The 26,012-nt window shown below is 39.7% G+C and overlaps 1 protein-coding gene across 1 annotated transcript; it reads left to right on the forward strand.

Annotated features, from left to right (window-relative positions):
* Positions 1-337: 337 nt before the first annotated feature.
* LOC129427141 (serine/threonine-protein kinase/endoribonuclease IRE1) lies at positions 338-17,321 on the forward strand. Its single transcript, XM_055183419.2, has 16 exons — positions 338-493; positions 828-1,089; positions 1,543-1,621; positions 2,006-2,171; positions 2,456-2,571; positions 3,331-3,519; positions 6,059-6,302; positions 7,036-7,126; positions 7,210-7,399; positions 9,028-9,127; positions 12,900-13,099; positions 13,264-13,411; positions 13,504-13,631; positions 13,882-14,005; positions 14,159-14,226; positions 15,667-17,321. The coding sequence occupies exons 1-16, from the start codon at positions 355-357 to the stop codon at positions 16,012-16,014; spliced, it is 2,592 nt and encodes an 863-aa protein (XP_055039394.2). The 5' UTR covers positions 338-354; the 3' UTR covers positions 16,015-17,321.
* The last annotated feature ends 8,691 nt before the right edge of the window (positions 17,322-26,012 follow it).

The raw sequence follows: 26,012 nt of genomic DNA on the forward strand, positions 1-26,012 counted from the left end.
TATTATTTAAACTAGACCTTAGTAACCACACAGCAGTGCCATAACCACAATAGACATTAAGGGGGACATGTCAATGCCGAGGTCATCCATGGCTACAATGGAAATGTACAATATACACATTATGATTTTAATATTTGCATTTTAATATGTGCTTTCTGAATGCAGCAGAAGCGCATCACATAATTTGTGTTAGTGGAATAAAATGTGAAGCAGAACATGAAGTTTCACAGAGTCAAGGCCTCGGCATACCTGGATAGAAGTGCAACCTTAACAACAAATTTTGGCGGTTTTGTCATCATCAGCTCATACAACTTGCCGCTTTTTAATCATGTTATTCTTGCATGTTAATTGGTGATGTTTGTATTACTCACATGGTTGTGTTTTTCCTCAGAGTACACAATCACCATGTATGACACCAAGAGCAGAGAGCTGCGCTGGAACGCCACCTATGCGGATTACGCCTTCACCCTGATCGACGACGACACCAAATATAGTATGTTCACCAATAATCTTCTTGTTCCATTATCTTGTATTGGACCGATTCGATGGCTTTGCCCAGCGGTCACTCGGATTGTATAAAAAGAGTCCATATTTGTACCTCAAAGGTACAAACTGATAGCAAAATTAAACATATCTTTACCTAAATGGTATGTATTAGGATCTTTTAAAGGCTACTGCCACAGTGACAGCTTTTGTATCTTTATTTCTGAGAGTGTATGTGCCATTTGGGTACAAATCTCACATGAGGCACAGACACAATGTGAAGACGTCTGACTGCATTTAAGTAAAAATTCACCTCTTCTTCGTAACCGCTTTGTGTTTGACAGATATGGCTCACTTCGTGTCCAATGGTGATGGTCTAGTGGTGACCGTGGACAGCGAGTCTGGTGATGTGCAGTGGGTACAGAACTACAACTCCCCAGTGGTGGCTATCTACATCTGGCAGCGCGAGGGACTACGCAAGGTCATGCACACCAATGTTGCTGTGGAAACATTGCGTTACCTGACCTTTATGTCAGGAGATATGGGACGCATAACACAGTGGAAATATCCGTTTCTTCGCGAGAAAAGGACTAAAGATAAATTAATGTAAGCAGCCCTGTTATGTCATTCCTGAAATCATGAAACCCGTCGTATTTCACCCCAAGAGTTAACTTGTACTATATTATGTCATCTGGGCAACTCTGAGCATGTTTATTGCAACATCTCCAGGTTGTTAGCCACATCCTGTCTGGTTTTCTGTTTGCAATGTACTGAAGATGCCTGAGCCTGCAGATTCACCACATCTTACTCCTTTTTTTTCTAGCAGATCACTTTATAATTGAAATAGCTGGAGTGAGGTTAAATTTCACACATAACCACGTGTCTTTCGACACTCATGTAGTAATATTCCTCAAAAAGACTCTCAGTACACAGATCTCTTTGATTATTGTCTGCATAAAGTTTAGACTTATTCTGTTTAGGTGCTTCATATAACTTATTTTTTGAAGTAAATTATAGAGCTTAAAATTGTAACTTAAAACATTTCTGGTTTTATTACAGGTCTACCTTGTATGTAGGAAAACACTCCTCTGGCCTCTATGCGTCACCATCTCTTGTACACGATGGAGTTACTGTTGTGGTGAGTTATTAATGGTGTTTGTCCTAAAATTAAAGTAATTAAAATTGTGTTGATATCACACTACACTAAATTGATGCGTTAATTACGTTCATGCATTTGGCAGACGGTTTTATCCAAAGTGACTTGTAGTAGATTCAAGTTTACATTTGATCAGTATTTGAATCCACTAACTGGGATTGACCTCAGGACCTTTTGCGTTGCTAATTCGATCCGCTACCAATTGATCTGCAGGATCATTGCATGAGTTAATGGTAAGAAGAGTGCTGTATTTGAGAGGGTTTACTGTATGTCTAAAATCAACTAGTTGTGTACATGTAGGAATTCTGGTATGGTGTTGATCTTCACGCTGTGTTGATGATGAAATGTTTTTTGTGTGTTTGCCAGCCACGTGGTAGGACGTTTCCTATGCTTGAGGGCCCCAGTAACCAGGAGTCAAGTATAGAAGAGGACCAGGAGTGTGTGATCACGCCCAGCACGACAGTTCAATTTAATACTGCACTAAAGGAGAGAAACCGCATCAACTTCATGAAGAATTCTCTGCTGCTCATAGGTACAACCTACAGTGCAGTGTCATATCTTTAGTACATTAATATGAAAGTCATGCAAAAATGAGCCACTGCTGCCACCTAGTGCACATAATTTTTAATAATGTTTAATTGTTTGCTTAGGATAAATGCTTACAAAATTTCACATAATACATATTTACATGACACTATTATTTGCCCTATTTATTTACAGAAATCATGATGGTCTTAACTTTTAGTGGAAAAGTAATTGTTGCTTCTAGTAATAAGGCATGAAGATTATTATCAACATCCCTCTTTTTCTCTTTAGGTCACCATGAAACACCCCCTGATGCTCACAACAAAATCCTGGCAACGTTTCCAGAGAGCATCCCGCGTCAACCTGGCAACATCATTCCCCCAGCCACAGACAAGACCATGGAAGAGGTATGAGCAGTGATCCGCACTAAACGTGTCTCATTAGAGCAGACTGCAGTCCTACAGAGCATCTTTGTGATTCTACTCAGTCTTTGTGTTGTCTCGCGGACTAGAGGTGGTGGTATTACAAAACCACCCTATTCGCATGTAGTTGGATGCTTGAACATTTTGATTTTACTCACTTCATACGCGTGTAAAATTCTAGTCATTGAGACATTCACGCTGAATTCTGCATCATGGGAGGGACTTCTGCGACTCCGCTTGCTTCCTGTAGTCACGTCACTACTAGAGCAAGCTCCTGATTGGTTAACGTGGCGCAATTTTCCACCAAAGTTCAGATTTGTCAACTTTTGCTATTCCCGTGGCAACCCTCAATATGCGTCAGTTCACACGAATGAGGCGGATTTGCATCTGCCGCGCCAAACGCTTTATTCGCACATTGAAAATCATTCGCACTTGACGCCTCTAGCGCGGCTGTTGTGAACGCAGCATCAGAGTGGACTTCTAGTTGTTCTTAAGACACAGCTTCGCTCTTCGCTTCTTCCTCTGATCCTAAGCTTTAAAACTCCCTTCCAGCTGACATCAAGGAAGCAAATACTGTAGCGACTTTTAAACCTTTTATCAAAACATTCTATTTAAGGATTGATTTTACTTTTTTAATTTCTTTGATGTATTTTTTTTAAATGTGTTGTAAAACACTTTTGTGAGAGAGCCACTTTTAAAGGCGCTATATAAAATAAAGACATTATTTTTATTGTTGTCTTCCAGAAGGTGAATGAAAGTGGAATGGAGGACAACAGTCCATTGCCTCCCTCCATCTCTTCCCTGCAGGAAAAACCCAGCCACCAATCCCGTGTGGAGACTCCAGTGGACTCTATGTTAAAAGATATGGCCACCATCATCTTCTGTACCTTCCTGCTAGCTGGCTGGGTGGCCTTCATCATCATCTACCCAAAGGTACATATGCTCTAAAGACAATTTAAAGGAACAGTATGTAAGAAATATACATCAATTAATCATAAAATGGCCCTGATATGTCACTAGACATTAAGAAATCATGTTCATTTGAAATACTTATATCACTGACAACAGTGGTGTGGCCAAGATATTGTCATTTAAAAAGTGGAGTTGCAGCCCTCAACTGATGTTTATGTTGTCATTTTGTCTATTGGCCACCAGTTGTGTGATTGCAGTACCAGTTTTTGCCTCAAGTTTTGTGATTGCAATACCAGTTTTGGCCACAATCCTACATACTGTTCCTTTAAATATGATCAGTGTGTTTGCTGCTACGACCTGCACGCTGGTATTTGTTTACCACAAGCGCATGCTGGTGACGTTGCACTGACGTGTGACGCAGCCTCAGAAGCTTCCGTGTCATCATCGTACAGTCTACATGCTGTACCCGAGTTGAAAGGATCAATGTCGCAGTGTGATAAGGTAATGATCTTATAGGAGGGCAAAAATCCTGCAGTGTATTCCGGGGCTTTACTGCTCTTAGAGATTTAACCATATCAACATCATATTTCATCAGTCTAACATCAAGACCTTGTGTGATGATGAATAGCGACAACCTTGACTTTTCCTTAAAGGGTGTTTTCGTGGCGGTCTGGCAAAGTATGGCTAAATGAATTGCATTTGGCTCAATACCCACACATACAAAAATTGAAGAGAGCAGCCCCCCTGCTATGTTAAATGTACAGGTACGAATTGCGGTAGGATCATAAATCACCTCAAGACCTACAAAAAATGATCTTGGAGCCAAGCTCTAAACGTCACAGAAAGTTGGCCATTTTTTATTTTCTCTGTAATTTTGGTGCAAATTTAGTCATTTCCAGGCTTCGTACTTTAACAAGCTTCATCAACATATTTGGTAAGTCTCATCTAATGGCTTTTGTGATTCTAAATTGCGAAGATCTTGATTTTTCGGCATGTAAGATTTCTGCGTTTCGCCATGAAACAGGAAGTTGTGATGGACATACAAAAAACAAAATGTGATGGACATACAAAAAACGAGTGTGAGTAAATCTGTGAATGATGAGAGTGTGTATGCCGTTTCTCAATTAGAAGGCAGCCTACTTAGGTTGCATATGCAGGCTGCATCCGTCATTACACGCCTGGTGTATTTAAGTTAACTGAGTATTACATTCGCAAGTCATAAGCGTGTTACAACAATATACGATTAAATGAGAATAATAGTCAACTTGAAAAATGTTAATATTCTAAAAATAAGACGTATGCAGCCTACAAATGCGACCTATGGAGGCTGCAGACTTCCGATTGGGAAACGCACCCCTGTATTGAGTGAGTGAGCTCTAGGTCCAGCTACAATAAGTAAGCTGCTATTTTCATTTTTACTTGGTTGTTTCTGTTTTCAGGAATTGACCCATCTTAAAACCCATCATCTTTTCTTGATTCTGAACTGTTGCTTTCATAGGAGTAAGCATTAGCATTAATAATAATTAAAAAAAAAAACTAAAACCTGACTGATTGGGAGTTGTTTAAAGTTGACAAACTAAACTGAAACTTTTTTTTATTACATGGTCTAATTATTTTTGTCCTTTTTATGAAAATTTTAAACACTACACACTTTGTACATTGTAATGTTCAGTCTTGTTTAATAAACACTTATGGCAGTTTTCCCAAGTCTTTATTTGTTTTTCCTTCATATAAATGATTCAATAAATAACGTACCGCGGGCATCATAACGAAATATTACCGTACCGTGAAATTTTGATACCGTTACAGCCCTAATATATACCCACTAAAATGTATATCCCCACTGTTCACTGTTTTTCCTACTGCTGATGTTGTCTCTCAGTTGGACAACCTTTGTTCTTTCAATCTTTGTTGACCATTCAAAAACCCTGATTGAAAGAAATCTTTAACAATCTCTGGTTTCAGTACATATACAAATACAGTTTTCAGAAGCATACCAGTGTTCTTGTCAAAATACTCACTGTAATTCAAACCAGCAGGTTCCAGCAAAGTTTATTTAAGGCTAAATCTGTTTTGAGCGTTGTTTGTCATTTCTACAATCACAAATGCAGACCAAGTTGATCGATCAGCTTGCTCATCTGCATTTTCTGGATCAGATTCGGGCTCTTATTGATAAGGTAGTAAAGATGATATTATCTCCTGCTGGGAACCGATCTTCCAAATATTGTAGTGAGAGCCACATTTATGTCATTTACTTGATGTATTCAGCCAATCACAACACACTGTATAGCTGGCCATTCTCAGAACGATGAGCTTTGTGGAAATCAACACTTTTTAAGAAAGGCAGGTCATAGAGGAGCAACAATACTATGGAATGTGGATAATAATGTGGGTTATTTAACAATAAATCATGTGAACAAATTACAGTATACCAAATACACAAAACAACATTCTTTTTAACAATGTAATATGGGATTTTTAATATAACTCAAAAATTCTATTATATAATTTTTTTTTTTGAGATTTTTTTGATCTTATAGTGTGCTGCTGCTTTTTTCAGAGTGTACACAAGCAGCAGCAGCTCCAGCACCAGCAGTTTCAGCAACAGATGGAAGAGAAGCTTCACCTCCTGCAGCGTCAGCAGCTCGTCTTTCAACCGCCTGACTCGGACTTCCTTGAGGTCACCCACATGCGCTCGGAGAGCTCCACCCACAGCAGCCCTAATGTCACCCCACGGACCTCCAACCACTCCAACATGTCCCAGTCTGAGATGGCCAATTCTGCCAATGAGCATGAGGATCCTGGTTAGACCATCTCTGAAGTTTTAGTCTCACCACCTAATAGCATTGCTTTTTTCTTGGACACAGTTGCCTTTAGTTTGATCACAGAATTTTTATAGATAAAAAATGTTTTGCACAGTCTTCTGTGGTATAAAGTCTTCTGTAAAGCTGCTATAAAACAATGCAATGTGGAAAACCACTATAGGAAAAGATTAATATGGTTATTATAAGGGTTATAGATCAACAAAATCTCTTAAATTGGTCAAAATGTAAATAAATGCATCTAGTAAAGATTCCTTTATAAAGAAAAATAAAAGTTTTTAAAGTGACCATTTATTGTGGCCAGCCTAATGCACACCTGTTCAATAATCATGCTGTCTAATCAGCATCTTGTTATGCCACAACGGTGAAGTGGATTTTCTCGGCAAAGGAGAAGTTAGTGCTCACTAACACAGATTAAGACAGATTTGTGAACAATATTTGAAAGAAATAGGCCTTTTGTGTACATAGAAAAAGTCTTAGATATTTAAGTTCACCTCATTATAAATGTGGGCAAAAACTAAAGTGTTGCATTTATATTTTTGTTCAGTGTAAATACAAGGTCTTTTTTCTAACATTAACGTAGTCCTGAACATTTTAATACCACAAATTACTACTAAACCTTGGCAACCCTAGTTAGTGTTTATATTAAAGTATCTAGTATTTTGATGTGCCACTGTTTTATAGTTCATTTTTTATTGTTTCTTTGTTTTTCTAGAGGAAGAGTGCAACACTGTCAGAATTGTAAACATCACATTTAATCCCAAAGATGTTCTTGGACATGGTGCTGAGGGAACTATTGTGTACAGGCAAGTGATAAAGAGCGGCTTTTGTCATTTCAGAAATTGTTTTATTAAGTTGTCTCTAAATGATCCCCTTTATATATGTTCAGGGGTCAGTTTGACAACCGTCCAGTGGCTGTAAAGAGAATTCTACCAGAATGCTTCAGTTTTGCAGATCGGGAGGTTCAGCTGCTCAGGGAGTCGGATGAACATCCAAACGTGATTCGTTACTTCTGCACTGAAAGAGATCGACAGTTTCAGTATATTGCCATAGAGCTCTGCAGGGCCACACTTCAAGAGGTTTGACCTACACTACACAAACAGCACAATAATGTATTCAAATGGCAATAAAATAGGTTCTGGTATGGTTTGTAGATTCTGCATGTTTTTTAGTTTAGTTTAGTTTAGTTGTATTTAAGTTTTGAAATTGCAAGATATCGCAAATTCAAAAAAATGATAAGGCGAAACATCGTCATAAACTCCTGATGATGCACACATCAATACAGTGTCTTCCGTATTTATTCTGATGCACTTTTGAAGGTAACATGACGGATTGAAGTTGATGTGACACGTGAAGTAAGTTTAATGCCTCATTTAGGCAACTAGCAGTAGCAGAGCGACATCTCATTCATTTCAATAGAAGCTTTTCGTCTTCCAGTGACACAAGCGGTGGTGACCGGATGGGGCATGTCCAGCGACGTATAGAGGGCACAAAAATGTGATAGGGAAATTACTATTAGGGTAATGACAAATGATGGCCGAGGTAATTGTAGATGACCTCTTTATTTAACTCTATAATAACATTTAAGTTATTTTATGTTTTCTCGAAATGATGTTGTCTTGAGTATTTAAGTGAAGTGTCACATGACAAGCTTGATGATGCATTATAAAATAATAGTTAAAAACTAATACTGGGTGTCATTTCTAAAGGACAAGTTGGGTATTTTACACTTAAAGCCCTGTTTCAGATTGTTTATGATGAAATAGAATGGTTTTGACTGAAATTTCAACATATGATGCTGGCCCGAGATTTTTCGGGTGTTTGTTGTATCACCTCCCACCTCTATAATGGCTGTATAGGTGCACTGGAACAGTCCTTCCTAAAATGCATTAAACTTTTGTTTACAAAGACGTGAAACTCAGCGAGTGGTCAGGGGTGTTCACTGATATGCTCACACAAAAATCGCTGCAAAATACGCTTTCCAACAGGTGTTTTAGCATTCGTTGTAAACTTGTGGACCTATTTTTCCAAACTCCTCACACCCGTATATTCTTCCGCTTAGAGCTTGAATAATAGACACTCCAGCCCAGTTGGTGGCGATAATCCACCTTTGCCGATTGCTTAAATTTTATTTTATTTTTTGGAGCAAAGCATTCATACTAAATTCCAAATAACTTTAGCTTTGATTTTATGAGGACTTCACATTTTACAGCATTATATCATTATATCTACGTACAAAATGTACACTAAAACAGGGAGCGTTTATGTTATGTTAACACATCTTTATTCACATCTGTAAATTAGATTTTTGACATAATTATGGTTTACCGCAGTTAAGTTTTCTGAAGCGACTTCCCCTCTTTTGTTCAGTGGCAGGCGAACTGAAATTGGCTGCAGCTTACAGGTATCATGACCAACCAGACAGTCGACACCCAACAACAATAATGTTGTTATTGTTTATTTTTGTGATTATTGTGAATATGAATGTTTATGTGCCGGTCGCTTACTTATTAAATTCAATATTAAGTGAATAAAATTTTTCAATTCCACCCAAAAAACCAAACCAGTTTGAGGTGGATCGTCATTCGCTTCAAAATTCACTACTGTGGTTTATAGAAGTTCATGCTTTTTATTTTTTTACACATTTAATTCTAATACATTATATGATATGTAATATTTTTTACAATGTAAATTTTTTACTTTTTAGTATGTTGAACGAAAGGATTTTAATCGCTATGGTTTGGAGCCTGTGGAACTGCTGAAGCAGACAATGTCTGGATTGGCCCATTTACATTCTCTTAATATAGGTAACTATTATAAATATCAGTTATAAAGCCTTATTTAAAGGCGGAGTGTTAGATTTCTGAAAAATGCTTTGGAAAAGAGAGTTGGGCAAAAACAAACTCGTAGCCATTCAGCAGTAAGGGGCGTGTCTTCTAAACGACATCGTTGCCTGAATTGCGTATGTGTGGGGCGAGTCTATGAAAAGAAGATGGTAAGTAAGTAAGTAAATAAGTAAGTAAAGTTTATTTATATAGCACATTTATCACAGCTGCGCTGACCAAAGTGCTGAACAAAGCAAAGAATAAAAAGCAGAAATAAAACAGAGAGCACAGACAAAAACAACATTAAAACAACATATTAAAAGACAGTAAGTTAAGATGACAGTGAATTAAAATTCCTGGGAATACAAGTATGTTTTCAGCAGTGTTTTAAAAGTTACATCAGAAGATGCAAGGCGGATGTCCAGTGGCAATTGATTCCAGAGAAGGGGAGCAGCAATTGAAAAAGCTCTATCACCCTTTGTTTTCAGTCGAGACAGAGGAAGTGCTAAAAGAGCCTTATCCGTGGACCTTAGTGATCTGGAGGATGAACAGGGAGTTATTAAATCCTTAATATAGGATGGGGCTTGACCATTACGAGCCTTAAAAACAAATAAAAGAATTTTAAATTGAACTCTAAAATGAACAGGTAGCCAATGAAGAGAAGCTAAAATTGGTGTAACGTGATCTGACTTCTTTGCCCCGGTCAGCAGCCTTGCAGCAGCATTCTGTACCATCTGTAAACGTTTGATGGATGACTGAGGTAAAACAAAATATAAAGAATTGCAATAATCAAGACGAGAAGTAATGAATGCGTGAATAACCCTTTCGAGGTCTTGAAACTCCAGAAATGTTTTTTTTAGTCTTGAAATAATCCGTAGCTGATAAAAACAGCTTTTAACTACATTATTAATTTGCTTCGTAAAACAAAGTTCAGAATCCAAAATAAAACCAAGGTTCCTAACCTGGGGGGAAACTGAGGGAAAATGTGTATGAAGCTCATTTAAAAAAGCAGTTCTTAACTTAAGGGGACCAAAAGCAATTACTTCAGTTTCACACTCATTGAGTCTAAGAAAACTACCAGACAGCCATTTCTTAATGTCCGCTAGGCAGGCCAACAGAGGTTCAATGGTATCACCAGCTTTCAGGGGTATGTATAACTGGGTGTCATCACCATATAAGTGAAAAGAAACATTATACTTCCTGATAATATCCCCCATAGGTCTCATATATAAATTAAAAAGAATTGGCCCCAAAATGGATCTCTGAGGCACTCCACAGGTAATCGGAGCAACAGATGAAGACAACTTACCTAATTCAACGGAAAAAGACCCTTCACTAAGATAAGAGTTGAACCATTTCAAGGCGGTTCCCCCGATACCAAATAAATGCTCTAACCGCCAAAGATAGAAGAGTAGCGTGATCGACTGTATCGAAGGCAGCTGTAAGATCAAGTAGGAGCAGAACTACATTCTTATCTTTATCAACTGCTAGTAAAATATCATCAAGTACTTTAATCAAAGCAGACTCAGGGCTATGATGGGCAGAAAAAAACGATTGAAGAGGTTCTGTAAGGTTCATTGCATTCAGATAAGAGATCAGCTGAGAATAAACAACCTACTCTAAAACTTTGGATAAAAAAGATAATTTAGAGACAGGGCGGTAATTCTCAAGACAATCTTCCACCAAACCCTGTTTTTTAAGCAAAGGTTGGACAACAGCATGCTTAAAACATTTCGGAACTATCCCAACAGATAATGCTAAATTAATAAGTGACTGAATAGTGGAGCCGATCTCCGAAAAAAAGGCCTTAATAATTTGTGAGGGTATAATATCAAGGAGGAGGTAGTTTTCTTCATCTTATTGACCAACTCTGAAAGTTCCCTCAGAGAAACATCATGCAAACAAAAAATAGAAGCCGGGCTAGCCAGCGTACCACTTAAAGGATCCATTAACTGTACAGTGAAAGAGGAATGGATAGCTGAAACTTTATCAGAGAAAAATTTTAAAAAGCTTTCACAAAGTTCAATTGATGGTTCCACATGAAACTGACATGCCGGGTTAATTATTGAGCTAATTGTGGAAAACAGAATCCTAGGTCTATGAGAGTGCTCAGTAATCAGGTTTGAAAAGTACGTAGACCTGGCTGATTTTGCAGCATTTTGAAAATTAATCAGAAACTCTTTAAAAAAACTCATGAGACACAGTTAAATGATCCTGTTTCCATTTCCTCTCAGCTTTACGACTAGCCTGACGTAAAGAACGAGCATTGTCATCCAGCCAATAATAAGATTTCTTCCTGGGTAATTTTAACTTAAAAGGTGCAATGGTATCTAAAATATCAGAACAAGTTGTATATACAATCAAAGTCAATTCATCAGGGCCCATCGAGGAGTCAGCAGCATTCTGAGTTAAACCTTCACTCGCCTTAGCAAGATAGATCTCACTAAACTGAGCAGGAGTAGATGAAGTCAGACAGCGTGAATAATATCCCAGATTCTTTCCCAACACTACTGAATTCACATGAACATTAAAAACAATAGGACTGTGGTCAGAAAAAGAGACATCTTCTATATTTACAGTGTCCACAGCAACATCAATTGAGAGAATAAGATCCAAAGTGTGCCCGTGTACATGTGTTGCTCCATTAACATGTTGTACAAGACCAAAAGAATCCAGAATGTTACAAAATTCTGAGACCAAAGGTCGATCTGGGCAGCACACATGCACATTAAAATCCCCTAATAATAACAGCCCATCATAAGATAGCTTTATATGAGTTAAAAACTCCTGTATAAAAGCACTGTCATATTTGGGTGGTCGATAAATAAGTGCACAAAGCACCGGAGTGGAGTCCGAGTCCAGTACAGCACACTGTAACTCAAATGACGAATAATTCCCTAAAGAAACGGGTCGCATGCTGAGGGATTCTTTAAAAACCACAGCAACCCCACCACCCTTTCCAGTATGACGTGGTGCATTAATAAAACAGTAACCCGGCGGACAAAGTTCATCAAAGACTGACGATTGACCTGCACAGGTCCAAGTCTCTGTCAGAAATAACATGTCCAGATTACGGCCGGTACAAAAGTCATTTAAAATAAAAGTCTTGTTACGCACGGACCTAGAATTAACTAGAGCCATGTTGAGATAAGATTGTGATGATGAAAAGTTCAGATCCAACCGAACGAACTCTAGTTGGCGCAGATTTGAGTATTCCACTTTTCTCCGACGTAGTCGTAAACGCGGCAACGCAGGGATAGATGGCTCACCAAGAAACTGAGAGATGAAAACCATACCTGTAGTCCCAAGAAGCCAAGCAGCAGGGTAGCCGATGAGCCCACTCTAGCGCACGATGTCTAAAATGGGATTGAGTGCGGGGGTAAACAACGGGACAATTTTGCCGGTAACCTACTTCCATGCAGGATTTCATGTAGAGTAAAGCCTGGCGATCATAAGTCAGCACTGAATCTATCAGATACCAGTACAAACAGAACAGACACCAAACGAACAGGAACTGCAGACCAAGACACAGAGGAGAGACGGCATGCCGAGTACACTGGCGCCATCTTGTCATTCTGACATTACCTCATAAGATCCAGATTCTTGGGGGTAGGGGTAGGGTCGTGTTTGTTCAGTTGATTTCAAATATCAACACTGGCTTTCAGAGATCATGCAACCTGCCTTTAAACCTTATTATTACTAAAAGATGAGATCTATTCAATATTATTGTGTAATTGAAATCATGGGCTTATAGTTCACAGAGATCTGAAACCACATAACATCCTGGTATCTATGCCAAACACACATGGACGGGTTAAGGCTATGATCTCAGACTTTGGTCTGTGTAAAAAACTGGCAGTGGGTCGACACAGCTTCAGTCGGCGGTCAGGAGTCCCGGGCACTGAGGGCTGGATTGCCCCTGAAGTGCTCATTGAGGATGCAAAGCAAAACCCTGTAAGAGACAAAATGCATATTACGTTTTTGTTTTTAATTGTTGTGTCATTACATATTATATTTTAGAACTTTATTTCGATAAATGATTACATATTGATATTTCTGTATTTTAAGAATTTTTCTGTGTTTGCGTGAGTATTGATGTCTTCTCTTTATTATTGCAGACCTGCATGGTAGACATTTTCTCTGCAGGCTGTGTGTTTTATTATGTGGTGTCTGAAGGACAGCACCCCTTTGGAAAGTCATTGCAGCGTCAAGCAAACATTCTTCTAGGAGCATACTCGCTGGACCAATTACAACCCAACACTCATGGTAGGACCATCACATCACCTTCCTGATTGAAAACCCCAGAATTTACCTTGGGACAAGACATTTCATTTTAAGAGTTATGTTGTCTTGTGCAGAGAGCATTGTGGCCCGAAACTTGATTGAACAAATGTTAAGTATGGAACCGGAGAAGAGGCCTTCAGCGGAGAGAGTCCTGAAACATCCCTTCTTCTGGAGTCTGGAAAAGCAGCTGCAGTTCTTCCAGGTTGGTAAAAAATATAGCAAACAAACATGCAAACCAGTTAACGACAACTACATGGAGAACAGTACTGAAAGGACCCTGTCAAATACTATTTTGTATTTAAAAAACATGTATCAAAAATACTCCCCATCCCTGTTAATAGGCACTATAAAGCAAAACAACTTGTTTTTTCTATTAATTGTTCTTGGTTGCAGAGACTCTTTTCTTAGTTCTGTCCGAATATCTTTAAGTTCAAATTTGTGTTGTCTAATAGGATGTGAGTGATAGAATTGAGAAGGAGCCGTTAGACGGACCAATCGTGAGGCAGCTGGAAAGAGGAGGGCGGGTGGTGGTAAAAGGTGATTGGAGGGATCACATTACAGTGCCTCTTCAAACCGGTGAGAATTATGGAAATAATATTCTTCATTTTATCTAGTGGTGTATTCCTCAGTTTAAGAGTTCTGAAGTCTCTCTAAATCTGTCCAGTCTCAGTCTTTATTAAGTTTTTGTCTGAAAATGTTGCTCTACCAACCTAAATTATGTCATTACAGATCTACGCAAGTTTCGGTCATATAAAGGTGGATCAGTCAGAGATCTTCTACGTGCCATGAGAAATAAGGTACATTTACTAGATGGCATGAGTTTATTGACACTATCTACATTCATAAGCAGTGTATGCTGCTGTTTTGTTCAATGCTCATATATGAGCCCCAATCAAAAGGTCACAATCGAATGATTAGGAATCTTGTCAAACTTCAGCTGATCCAATCCTGCGCCTTTAAAGCCGAAGTAAGGGCTTTTTTACACATTCGCGAGGGTCCACATACAGTACGAGTGATGCAATTTTTATCATCAGAAGAGTTGTGCACGTAATATACGTGTACCATCGGATTTTTAAAACCCTCCATACATTGTACGCATAGGTTGATCCTTAAAGATGTAGTATGTAGCCCGCTGAACGTCTGTGTACATGCGGATGGCGCGTTGCGCTTTAATTAAGCGTTGCCGCGGGAAACGTGCGACTTGAAAAATCTGAACTTCGGCAGATTTCCGTGCAGCGTTAATCAATTAGGACCATGCTGTAGTAGTATCGTGATTACAGGAAGCGAGCGGAGTCTCAGCAGAGCGCAGAAGCCCCTCCCATGATGCGAATTTCCCCGTGAATGCCTCGAATGACTAGAATTTCACGTGCGCATGAAGCGAGTGAACTCCAATGTTCAAGCGTCCAACTACCGCAGCTGGTGGAAATGCACCATAATGCTGCGCTTACAGAGGCAGCAAGCGCGGGTGATTTACATGTTAAGTCAATGCAAAGACGCGATTAGGCATCCTTACTGCGCCACAAATGTTGCGGATGGCGTGTTCCGTGCGAATTGAGGATTGCCGCGGGAAACCTGGCAGTTGAAAAATCTGAACGTCGGCAGATTTCCGCGCAGCGTTAATCATTTAGGACCATGCTGTAGTAGTGACATGATTACAGGAAGCGAGCGGAGTCTCAGCGGAGTCGCAAAAGCCCCTCCCATGACGCAAATGTCTTGAATGACTAGAATTTCACGCATGGCTTTCACACGCGAATGAAGAGAGTAATTTAAAATGTTCAAACGTCCAACTACGCGCAAATAGCACGTTTTTGCCGCCTCTACCGCGGCTGGTGGGAATGCACCATAAGACTCACATAGTTGACCTCATTCTCACGCTCTCACAACACACATCTATTTTTTTCACGCAGGGCTGTGATCACCCTTAGGGTTGCTAAATAGGGATGATAAAAGCTGTGAAGCAACAGCCTGATATGCCTACTGTAAATATTTTACATCTAGATAACTGATCTCATTTGGTCTGCCTTACTTAATTCAAGTTAATTTTTCACATTGATCTGACAAATGCCAACTTTCTAAGATTTAAAATGAGTTTGTTGTCAGATCAGTGTGCCGTACCTTAATTGTGTATTGCATTTAAAAGCATTTTTAAAAGGTTTTGCAAGATAAACTACATTTATGGAATCAACTTGTACTCCTAACTGATTTCTTCATATTTATTTCATCTTTGTCTCCTGCAGAAGCATCATTACCGGGAATTACCAGAGGAGATCCAGCAGACGCTGGGATCTATTCCAGATGACTTTGTTTTCTATTTCACATCCCGCTTCCCTCTTCTTCTGCAGCACACACATCTGGCCATGCGCTCCTGTGCTGTGGAACGACTTTTTCTACCCTACTACCACATTTCTGAACTGCTTACACACATCACACCAACACAAAGTGTTACACAGACTCCGCCCACCCAGTCAGAGCCCTCTGGTCTGTTATCATCCAGTCAGACAACAGCGACGCCTAACACATTGTCTGAAACGGACCTCTCACCTGAGCTCACAGCAGAGGACATACAGCCCAGCACAGGCCAGTGACGCACCTGAATAAACGGACACGTTCCTGGGATGTTTTTGTTTCTGTGTGGGTGTGATTTGGGCCTGCAGTGCCCAGACTATATCACCACAGATGCCACCAGCCCATCTTAAGTGCCTTTAGATAACAGCTGCTCTGGGGGTGACCTGGAGATTCCTGGTGCAGATCAAGTGGAGGATACTGGGATGAATCTGGGATGAGTTGTGTTTGTAAACAAATGCTGATCGTAGTCTTTTTTTTAAAGGACTTTTGTAAAGTATGTTTACTGTGAAGCACACATCTGGAAGATGGTGAATGTTTTTGTTAAACATTTGAGTGAACATTTCTACTGTGCAGTGTTGGTTAATGCTGCGTTTACATTCCATCAGAATTGCTGTATTTACAAGTTTGCGACTTACAAAATCCATGTATGTTTTTTCATACTACTAATTAACAAGTTGGAATTTTTGGAAAGCTCTGACTTCTTTAAAAAACAAACGACAGATACAATGACATTGTGTTCAAAAGATAAACGTTAATAGTTACACTTTTAATATTTTAGCAGCTTTCACCTGGTTTGCTTTTCCGGTTTTTAGCATGTTGATAGAGCTTATAAGATGAATAAACTTTGTAACAAATGGTTTGAAGTCATTTCTGAGTATGTGAAGAGCTCAGATATGATGTAAATACAGTAATTCTGACATCATGTGAAGGGCTCAGTGCTCATACCATTGAATTGATTTTTGTATTGTGCATTTTAAGTTGAAGTGGCAATTGTGCCTTTTTAAAAGACACTGTTGTGTGTCTTGCAACTGAGTTTAGGCTGTGGTTTTGCCCTTGCTATTGCTGCTGAAAACATGTCTTAATCAACTGTATAGTATGCTTTTAAAAGTTAAGCATATACTTTCGTAACTACAATTATCCGGTATTACGCTTCAGTCATGCACTTTATTTGTTGGCATACTTTTTCAACAATACATGCAGGACAATATATATTTATTCTTATTGATAGTGGTATTGTTTGGTTATTGTTTAGTACTTTTTCAGATGAATTGATATTTAAGGAATACTTGAACTGTTTTCTCTGTTCAAATAGATGCCTGTCTCATAAACTGAGCTGTTTCTGAGACCAGAGATGATATTTTCGTTGAGCAAATACATACCATATTATATAAAACAGGTCATTTTGAACACATTCCAGGCAGAGCTTTTATAATGTTACATGCGTTCATCATGTTTTAGATATTTTTAAACATTTCTTTGGAGGAACATGGCCTATGATGCATTTTTACATGTAGTGTTAATAAAAGCTGCTATTGTACACTGCCAACTGTTTTTACCAACCTCTTGAGTTTGTAATGTTTACCAAGGAAGCCAGATCTACTGTACATCAGTCCTATAGCTCATCTATACATAAACATACAATAGTACTTGTAAAACATCCAATAGTATTTGTAAACAAATGCGGAGTGCCTTTAAAGCTGGAAATGCTTTAAAGCTACTCTTTTCACAATTTCCATGCTCCAGTCAGTAAATCCGATAGAAATGACACATTTACCAGCAAACGCATACATCCGCTAGAAATGACAACTTTACCAGCAAAACACTTCCACACTAGAAATGTGTTTTTCTCACTGTGCAATGATTATTAAAGCTGAAAAACCTTTAAAGACACTCTTTTCAACGATTTATCTCCTCCTTAGAGTCCTTCCACTAGAAATGACAACTTTATCAGCAAAACACACTTTTTCAATAGAAATGTGTTTTTCTCACTGTTGGTAGGTCCATGAGAACATATAGAGGATTTTGTGGGTATTTTTGGTATTTTTTTGTTTATTTTACAGTTTCTTTTCCCATCTTTGTTACCCCGGATTTCCACCGACTGCGGAACGGCTGCGGATCCGTTGCGGAACGGCGGCGGACCCCGGATTTCCACCGACTGCGGAGCGGCTGCAGATCGGCTCTGCTGCGTTACGGCTCCGCACTCCGCCGTCCGCCAAAACCCACCGGATCCGTATTTGTTGCAGAGCGGCTGCGTGCTGAAGTGACGAGGACCCGTGAGTTCTCGCAAATTCACATGAAGATCGCGCGATATCTAGTTCTGTCTCCGCCCATTATGACGTTATTACAAACCAGCCCAGATCACAACACGAGATCTCGCGAATTCAGGTATGATCACGTGATAAAGTCATGGCTCCGCCCTGCGGAGCTCTCTGGCATCCGTCAAAAATAGAAGCTCTGCGTATTTGTGCCGGAGGGCTGCGGATGGCCGGAGCTGTGACGGATTCGGAACGCAGTCAGTGGAAATACACACATTGACTATCACTTAAAAACTTAAGTCCAAAACAACTTAAGTCCAAAACAACATCCCGTTCATAACTTTTTTACAATGGTCAAAATAAGCTGTTACTGGTCAAGTAATTTTTAGCCTATTAATGCATAATATTTGCATGTAAAGTACCTCATTAAATCAGACTGTGTTTCTTGTGCACTGTACTGCATGTTTATGCATTTGAACTATTGTGTTAATTATTTATGATGAAATAATTACTTTCCAGCAACAGCCTATTTGGCCCTGTCAAATAAGTTACCATCAGCATGTACGACAACAACAACTTATTTTTTGTAACGTCAAATACATTACAGTCAGGATGTACAATGACAACCTAGCCAACCATGTCAAATAAGTTACACTTTGGATACAAATTCAAAAAATCATGAGTGTCACTTATTTGACGTGGTTGGTTGATTAGGTTGTCATTGTACATCTCGACTTTACCATATTTAAGGTGACCAAACTAGGCTGTTGTTGTACAGCCTGACTGTAGCCTATTTTGGCCCGTGGAATAAGTTACGACTGGACAAGATTGGCTGAAAAACTCCTAGTCCAAAACGTTCATAATGTTTTTACATGGTCAAAATAAGCTGTCGCTGGACAAGTCTCATGCGGTCAGGGGGATGAACGGTCATCGTTTAGGCTGCCTGCAGAAATTAAGCAGTCAGGGGGATAATTTGGTCTTCCATGGGAGATCGTATGCGGTCAGGGGGATGACCGGCTGTCGTTTAGGCTGCTGCTGGAAGATAAGTGGTCAGGGGGATGAATAAGCCTTCTGTGGGAGATCGTATGTGGTCAGGGGGGCGTTTAGGCCTTCTCCTGGAGGTCGTATCCGTTCAGGGGGATGAAGGGGAGTCATTTAGGCATTCAGCGGCAGGTAAGCGGTCAGGGGGATGAATAGGCTTTCCACAGGAGGTTGTGCACGATCAGGGGGATGACAGATTGTCATTTAGGCTGCTTTTGGCATGTAGTCAGTCATTGGGATGAATAGGCCTTCCGCCTGAGGTTTAGGCCTTTGGCAGGAGAGGTAGGCGGTCAGCGGGAGGCTAGGTTGTCGTTTAAGCGCCTAGTGGGAGCCGGGCGACCCTCTTGCAAAAGTGCGCTAAAGGCGACGTGCCGTACCTCCTGGCCGCAGCTTAGGAGACTACCCCGTTTAGGTGCCTGCCAACTCGTCCACCGAGTGTATATCTTCCCCTTTAGGCCTATACACTACTGTTGGCCCTCTTTGCCAAAAGCGCAAAAGCGTCCATTGAACGCCTGTTCTGGACTTTTCCAGAACGCACAGATTGCCAATTTGTCCCTGATGATAGGCGTTCTCTGTGATGATGGCCACCACCTAAACTACGTCGTCGTCTAAGCTGAGGCCAGGACGCGGTGTGCTGCCCTGTAGCAAAGGTCCAAATTGCCCCTGACCTGTGGTTCCGTAAGCGTTTTCAGGATTTTGTTCACAGGTAAAGAGGGCCCTGAAAACGCTTCCTCATGGTTCCCCAGGGCGTGGGTCCCCGGGGATCGTCCCTTGATGCGTTTTTAGAGTCGTAAAAATTATCTAGGGGGCGGCGCGCAACGTCCAAGACAAGCTTACCATTCGCTGTCATTTAAGCGATCCAGATACCCCTTTGCGATTTCGCTTCCGTTAGGTGGGGTACAGTAGTTTTACGTGACCTATGCTGCAAAAGAGAAGACCTTTCTGGAACTCCATGCTGACTTCTTCGAGCAATGCTCCTTCAATCAGAGGATACAACATAGTTAGATTACTTCAAATGGGAGCGTTGATTGGTCAAATATTCATAAGTGCTTTTCACAAAAGTTTAATGCATACAGTAAGGACAATAAGTATTTGAACACTCTGCTATTTTGCAAGTTCTCCCACTTAGAAATCATGGAAGGGTCTGAAATTGTCATCGTAGGTGCATATCCACTGTGAGAGACATAATCTAAAATAATCCAGAAATCGCAATGTATGATTTTTTTAACTATTTATTTGTATGATACAACTGCAAATAAGTATTTGAACACCTGTCTATCAGCTAGAATTCTGACCCTCAAAGACCTGTTAGTCTGCCTTTAAAATTTCCATCTCCACTCCATTTATTATCCTAAATTAGATGCATAAAGACACCTGTCCACCTCATACAATCAGTAAGAATCCAACTACTAACATGGCCAAGACCAAAGAGCTGTCCAAAGACCCTAGAGACAAAATTGTACAACTCCACAAGGCTGGAAAGGGCTACGGGGAAATTGCCAAGCAGCTTGGTGAAAAAAGGTCCACTGTTGGAGCAATCATTAGAAAATGGAAGAAGCTAAACATGACTGTCAATCTCCCTTGGACTGGGGCTCCATGTAAGATCTCACCTCGTGGGGTATTAATGATTCTAAGAAAGGTGATAAATCAGCCCAGAACTACATGGAAGGAGCTGGTCAATGACTTGAAATGAGCTGGGACCACCCAAGGTTACTGTAATACACTAAGACGTCATGGTTTGAAATCATGCATGGAACAGAAGATTCCCCTGCTTAAACCAGCACATGTCCAGGCCTGTCTTAAGTTTGCCAATGACCATTTGGATGATCCAGAGGAGTCATGTGAGAAAGTCATGTGGTCAGATGAGACCATAATAAAACTTTTTGGTCATAATTCCACTAAACGTGTTTGGAGGAAGAAGAATGATGAGTACCATCCCAAGAACACCATCCCTACTGTGAAGCATGGGTTTGGTAGCATCATGCTTTGGGGGTGAATTTCTGCACATGGGACAGGGCGACTGCACTGTATTAAGGAAAGGATGACCGGGGCCATGTATTGCGAGATTTTGGGCAACAACCGAAGCACACAGCCAGGATAACCAAGGAGTGGCTCTGTAAGAAGCATAAGGTTCTGGCATGGCCTAGCCAGTCTCCAGACCTAAACCCAATAGAGAATCTTTGGAGGCAGCTCAAACTTCGTGTTTCTCAGTGACAGGCCAGAAACCTGACTGATATAGAGAAGATCTGTGTGGAGGGGTGGGCCAAAATCCCTCCTGCAGTCTGTGCAAACCTGGTGAAAAACTACAGGAAACATTTGATCTCTGTAATTGCAAACAAAGGCTACTTTACCAATTATTAACATTGACTTTCTCAGGTGTTCAAATACGTATTTGCAGCTGTATCATACAAATAAATAGTTAAACAATCTGTGATTTCTGTATTTTTTTTAGATTATGTCTCTCACAGTGGATATGCACCTACGATGACAATTTCAGACCCCTCCATGATTTCTAAGTGGGAGAACTTGCAAAATAGCAGGGTGTTCAAATACTTTTTTTCCTCACTGTATTTCATCACAGCTAGCAGTGCAGAAACATCTGGAGTATCAGATAATGTATAAGACCAGCCAGCAGCAGTGACAGCTTCTGAGAATGACAGAGGTGTTCTGTCTCAGCAGACCTTATATCGTGGCCAAAATCCCACCACTACAAGTATGTTGCTTTAAAACTTTGTTGTTGTTTTCAAGCAAGCCTTCATAAGTAATGATTAAATCAGAAATATTGAATCTACATTAGGGATGCATAACGTTTAATTGCGATTAAACTAATAAAAGTTTTTGTTTACATCATTTATGTGTGTGAACTGTGTATAATAATTATGTGTATATAAATATGCACACATGCATGTATAATTTTAAGAAAAATTTATATATTTATATATTAAGTATTTATATAAAATATAAATTATAAATAAATATACAAATGTATATACACATGTAAACATTTCTTAAATGTATAGATGCGTGTATGTGTATTTATCTATACAAAGTTATTATACACAGTACACACACATATATGATGTAAACAAAAACTTTTATTCTGCTATAGTTTAATCGCAATTAAACGTTATGCATCCTAATTATCTACATATGTAATTCTCTGTGACTGCCAACACATATGTAATGTAATTGTGTAATTATGATCTTTCTCATCAAGCCGCTAACACAAAGGCAAAAAACTCAAATCATGGAGGCCATGGAGAGAGGGATAAACATGATTATACAGCATGATAAAAATGCCACTGAAGATCGTCTGGACAAGGATCAGATGGCCTAGGAGAGACAATTCCAGCAGGCCAGACTAGATCTGGAGAGAGCACGTTTTGAGTTTGAGGTGAAGCACCAGGGAGCTGAAGATAGGCGTGCACAAGATACCCAGCAATTCATGCTTCAGCTTATGCAGATGATCAGACCTACAGTGCCACAGTATCAGCCCTCCACTTTATTCACACAATATCTGGGTCAGCAGTATTATCCATCTCTGACAGTTTCTGTGTTCAACCGGGGGAAGCTGTACACCCAAACCCATCACTAACACAGTTCCATGAACAACATTCCTTATCTTACCAAAGCCATGACAAGTAGAGCTACAGTTCATTAAAAGTACTTTGTGTTCCTTTAGTTCATTTCCAAGCATTTTTGTGCTGTTGCATTTGTTTGCACAAGTTTAAAGTTATTGCAATAGCCTTTTATAAGATGTAACAATGTCATAATCTTGGAGGTTATGTTTTTGCACTTTGCAATGTTTACATATTGTTTATATTTTGATGTGTAATGGTACAACTTGAAGATGAAGAATGCAATTTATTTAAAACAAGTGAACAGACAAGAAGTTCAGATGTGTGTGTGCTGTTGCTTCACACGTAAACAGTCACTGGTTTTCTGAAATATGTAGTACTAATGCCTTACAGATATGATCAGCAGTGTAGATGACCTGGTCATGCTGCGGTGTAACAAGGGTGCCTTCACCTGAACCGGTATCTTCATGCTTTTGCTCTGTGTTTTCATCCTCAGGCTGCTCTGTTGTGTTTTCTTCATGTGTGTGTAGTGGTTAATCAAAGAAATTCAGCTTCTAAGATTCACAAAAGTTGTGCGAAACAATGCACGCTGCAATATCAAACTTAACATTTGTAGTTTCACTGTCATTTGGCTTCATTAGACAACGCCATCTGCCCTTAAGACGGCCAAAGGAATGTTCCTGCTGAATCCTTGCCCTGCTCATTCATTAAATTGTAGTTGGGGCCCTGTTGCAACTCCTCCTGGGTATGGTTTCATGACGTTATGAGACAGGCAGTACGCAGAGTCAGCCACAATCAAAACGGCTATGTCAACCCCTCGTATGTTTCTGGACAGTGGTGGAAAGCAGGTGTCATTGTCCAGCTTTGCATGCAGCTTTGAGTTTTGAAACACAAAAGAGTCATGGCACTTACCAGACCGGCCAACGTCAAAATCCATAAACATGATGATCCACCAGGCCCTGTAACAGCACACTGTACCATCCTTTTCGATTATAGTAATCAGAGTGAAAGCTGGAGGGGGCCATAATTGGAATATGTGTACCATCTAGGGCCCCAGCACACATGGGAAACCCTGACTTCTCTTCGAAGCCTCTAATAATGGAGTTGACCTGTTCTTCTGATGTTGGCATCCTTTTTAGTTTGCAGAGACCCTGACACACTTCCCAAAACACAGTGCTCACCCCAGTGCCAAATAGGGTGGACGAAGAAGGTCACAAAGATTCAGGAAGGTGTCCTGTGGCCTGTGTTAAGTACCACTCAGTCTCCCCAAAATTGTGGAGGATCTATGTGTCCCAAAAGCCATTTATACGCTCCTACTTTGCACTTGGTTTTGTAGTCATGCTGTACACAATAAATACAGTATCCATGTCTGGATGAATGGAAAAGCAGGAAGTACAATATACGCGTGTTAGTAAGACCTTACGGCAGATCACGTTGGCCAAAGCACCCAAAGAACCGCAGAACCACAGACATTGCCGATTCGGACGGAATTAAAAACACAAAGGACCTTTGAGAAGCACAATTTTCTCAGTAGTCCCCCTGTAAAACTAATCCCGTCTGAACAGACCCTTTTACAACCCACGTGATCAAATAGCCTGCTCGCGCATTTATGCTACGGAAGTGTTGTTGTTCCCCAGTGCTTCTAACGTGTTAGCAACTCAGAAAGTTTATTAAAACGGTTTTCCAGCATCAAAATGTCTGGTTGTTGCGTTTGGTTGCACTAATATAATATTTTATATATATGTATCTGGCTACTTTATATTTGGTCATCTGCTAACATCTCTATCCACTCCACTATAGTACACAGGTGAAAAAGTAGTACACTTCCATCGTGTAGTTAAAGTGCTCTATTTTCTCACACTAATTTTGTACTTAATATACTAAAAGTTAATCTTTAGTACTTCTTAAGATGTTCTAAGTGTAGCTACTTCTTTGTGCTTTTTTGAGACACCATGAATATGAACTAAAATGCACTTTTAACATAATATCTCTGTATTAAAAAATGTATTTAGTTAACACTTATCAGTGCTCCCTGTTTTTGTGTTGCATTATGGGACTGTTTGGCGCTACGGAGCCCCCCTGGTCACCCCATGAAAAAAGAAAACAAGACCCGCCAATCCATGATCACGGATTTGTAATTCGTCCCCTCAGTTTATAAACCGTACTTATGGATTTTTAAACTGTTCACTCAGTTTTACAAACCGTGCTTACGAGTTAACAATCCTTGCTCTCAGATTTGTAAACCGTACCCTCAGTTTTTGCAATCCCTACCCATGAATTTATAAACTTTTGCAATCCCTTCTCACAGTTTTGCAAACTGGATTTGTAGCCCCTCCCTCATTTTAAAAAATCAATTTGTTGCTTTTATTCATGCTTTCCAAGCTTCCTATTAAAGGGATAGTTTGGCCAAAAATTATATTAAACCCATGATTTACTCACCCCCAAGCTGTCCGAGTTGCATGTGTCCATCGTTTTTCAGGCAGGCACATTTTCGGATATTTTAGAAAATGTATTAGATCTTTCAGTTAATTAAATGTGAAGTTACAGGGTCCACGACCTTCAAGTCCAAAAAAAGTATAGCGCCGGTAGTACCGCCATTTTAGACTCCTCTGTATTCAGGAGAGAGTATTAGCGTAGTGTACGCACTTGTCTTAGTGACGTATGACAAATTCGGAGGGCGGAGCCAAAGAGCAGCAGCAGAGTGACCTCCGTAGGCTGCGTAAAGCTCTGATCTGGAATGCGTACGCGACTAAGATGGCGGCGCTACCGGAAGGTAATTATTTTTGTTAATAAAGTTTTAAATATGGATATTTCTACAACAGCACCGCGCGGATTACCCTCATAGGGACTTTGTTTGTCATCGTGGAGCCGTTTGGATTTGTTTTGTGAAGGATGGATGCACTTTTTTTGGACTTGAAGGTCGTGGACCCCGTAACTTCACATTTAATTAACTGAAAGATCAAAAACATTTTCTAAAATATCTGAAAATGTGTTTGTCTGAAAAACGATGGACATATGCAACGCGGACAGCTTGGGGGTGAGTAAATCATGGGTTTTATATCATTTTTTGCCGAACTATCCCTTTAATGTTTGATATTTTCAGAGATTAATAAAGTTTTAACTGTGTTAAGCTGTTTTATACGTTCCAAACTGGAAACGTGCTTTACATTGTACGTAATATTTACAAAATATTTTAATCGGATGCTACAGTAAACAGATATCTTTGTGTAAAATGTACAGTTGTTATTTAGATTTATTCATCAAATAAAATAACTATTTAACCAACAAATGATTTCTACATATCCTTAAAATTTCTTATATATTTTAATCAATATATTTGAGAATTATTTTATTTTATAATTG

This window comes from Misgurnus anguillicaudatus, chromosome 19 (assembly GCF_027580225.2).
Source record: "Misgurnus anguillicaudatus chromosome 19, ASM2758022v2, whole genome shotgun sequence".
Classification (NCBI taxonomy): domain Eukaryota; kingdom Metazoa; phylum Chordata; class Actinopteri; order Cypriniformes; family Cobitidae; genus Misgurnus; species Misgurnus anguillicaudatus.

Bases quoted from the DNA above. Each gene is read 5' to 3' on its own strand.
- LOC129427141 (XM_055183419.2), top strand. From the start codon at position 355: ATGTTTGTATTACTCACATGGTTGTGTTTTTCCTCAGAGTACACAATC. The intron at 1,090-1,542 runs GTAAGCAGCCCT...GTTTTATTACAG, and splicing joins AGGACTAAAGATAAATTAAT to GTCTACCTTGTATGTAGGAA. The intron at 13,100-13,263 runs GTAAGAGACAAA...TTATTATTGCAG, and splicing joins AGGATGCAAAGCAAAACCCT to ACCTGCATGGTAGACATTTT.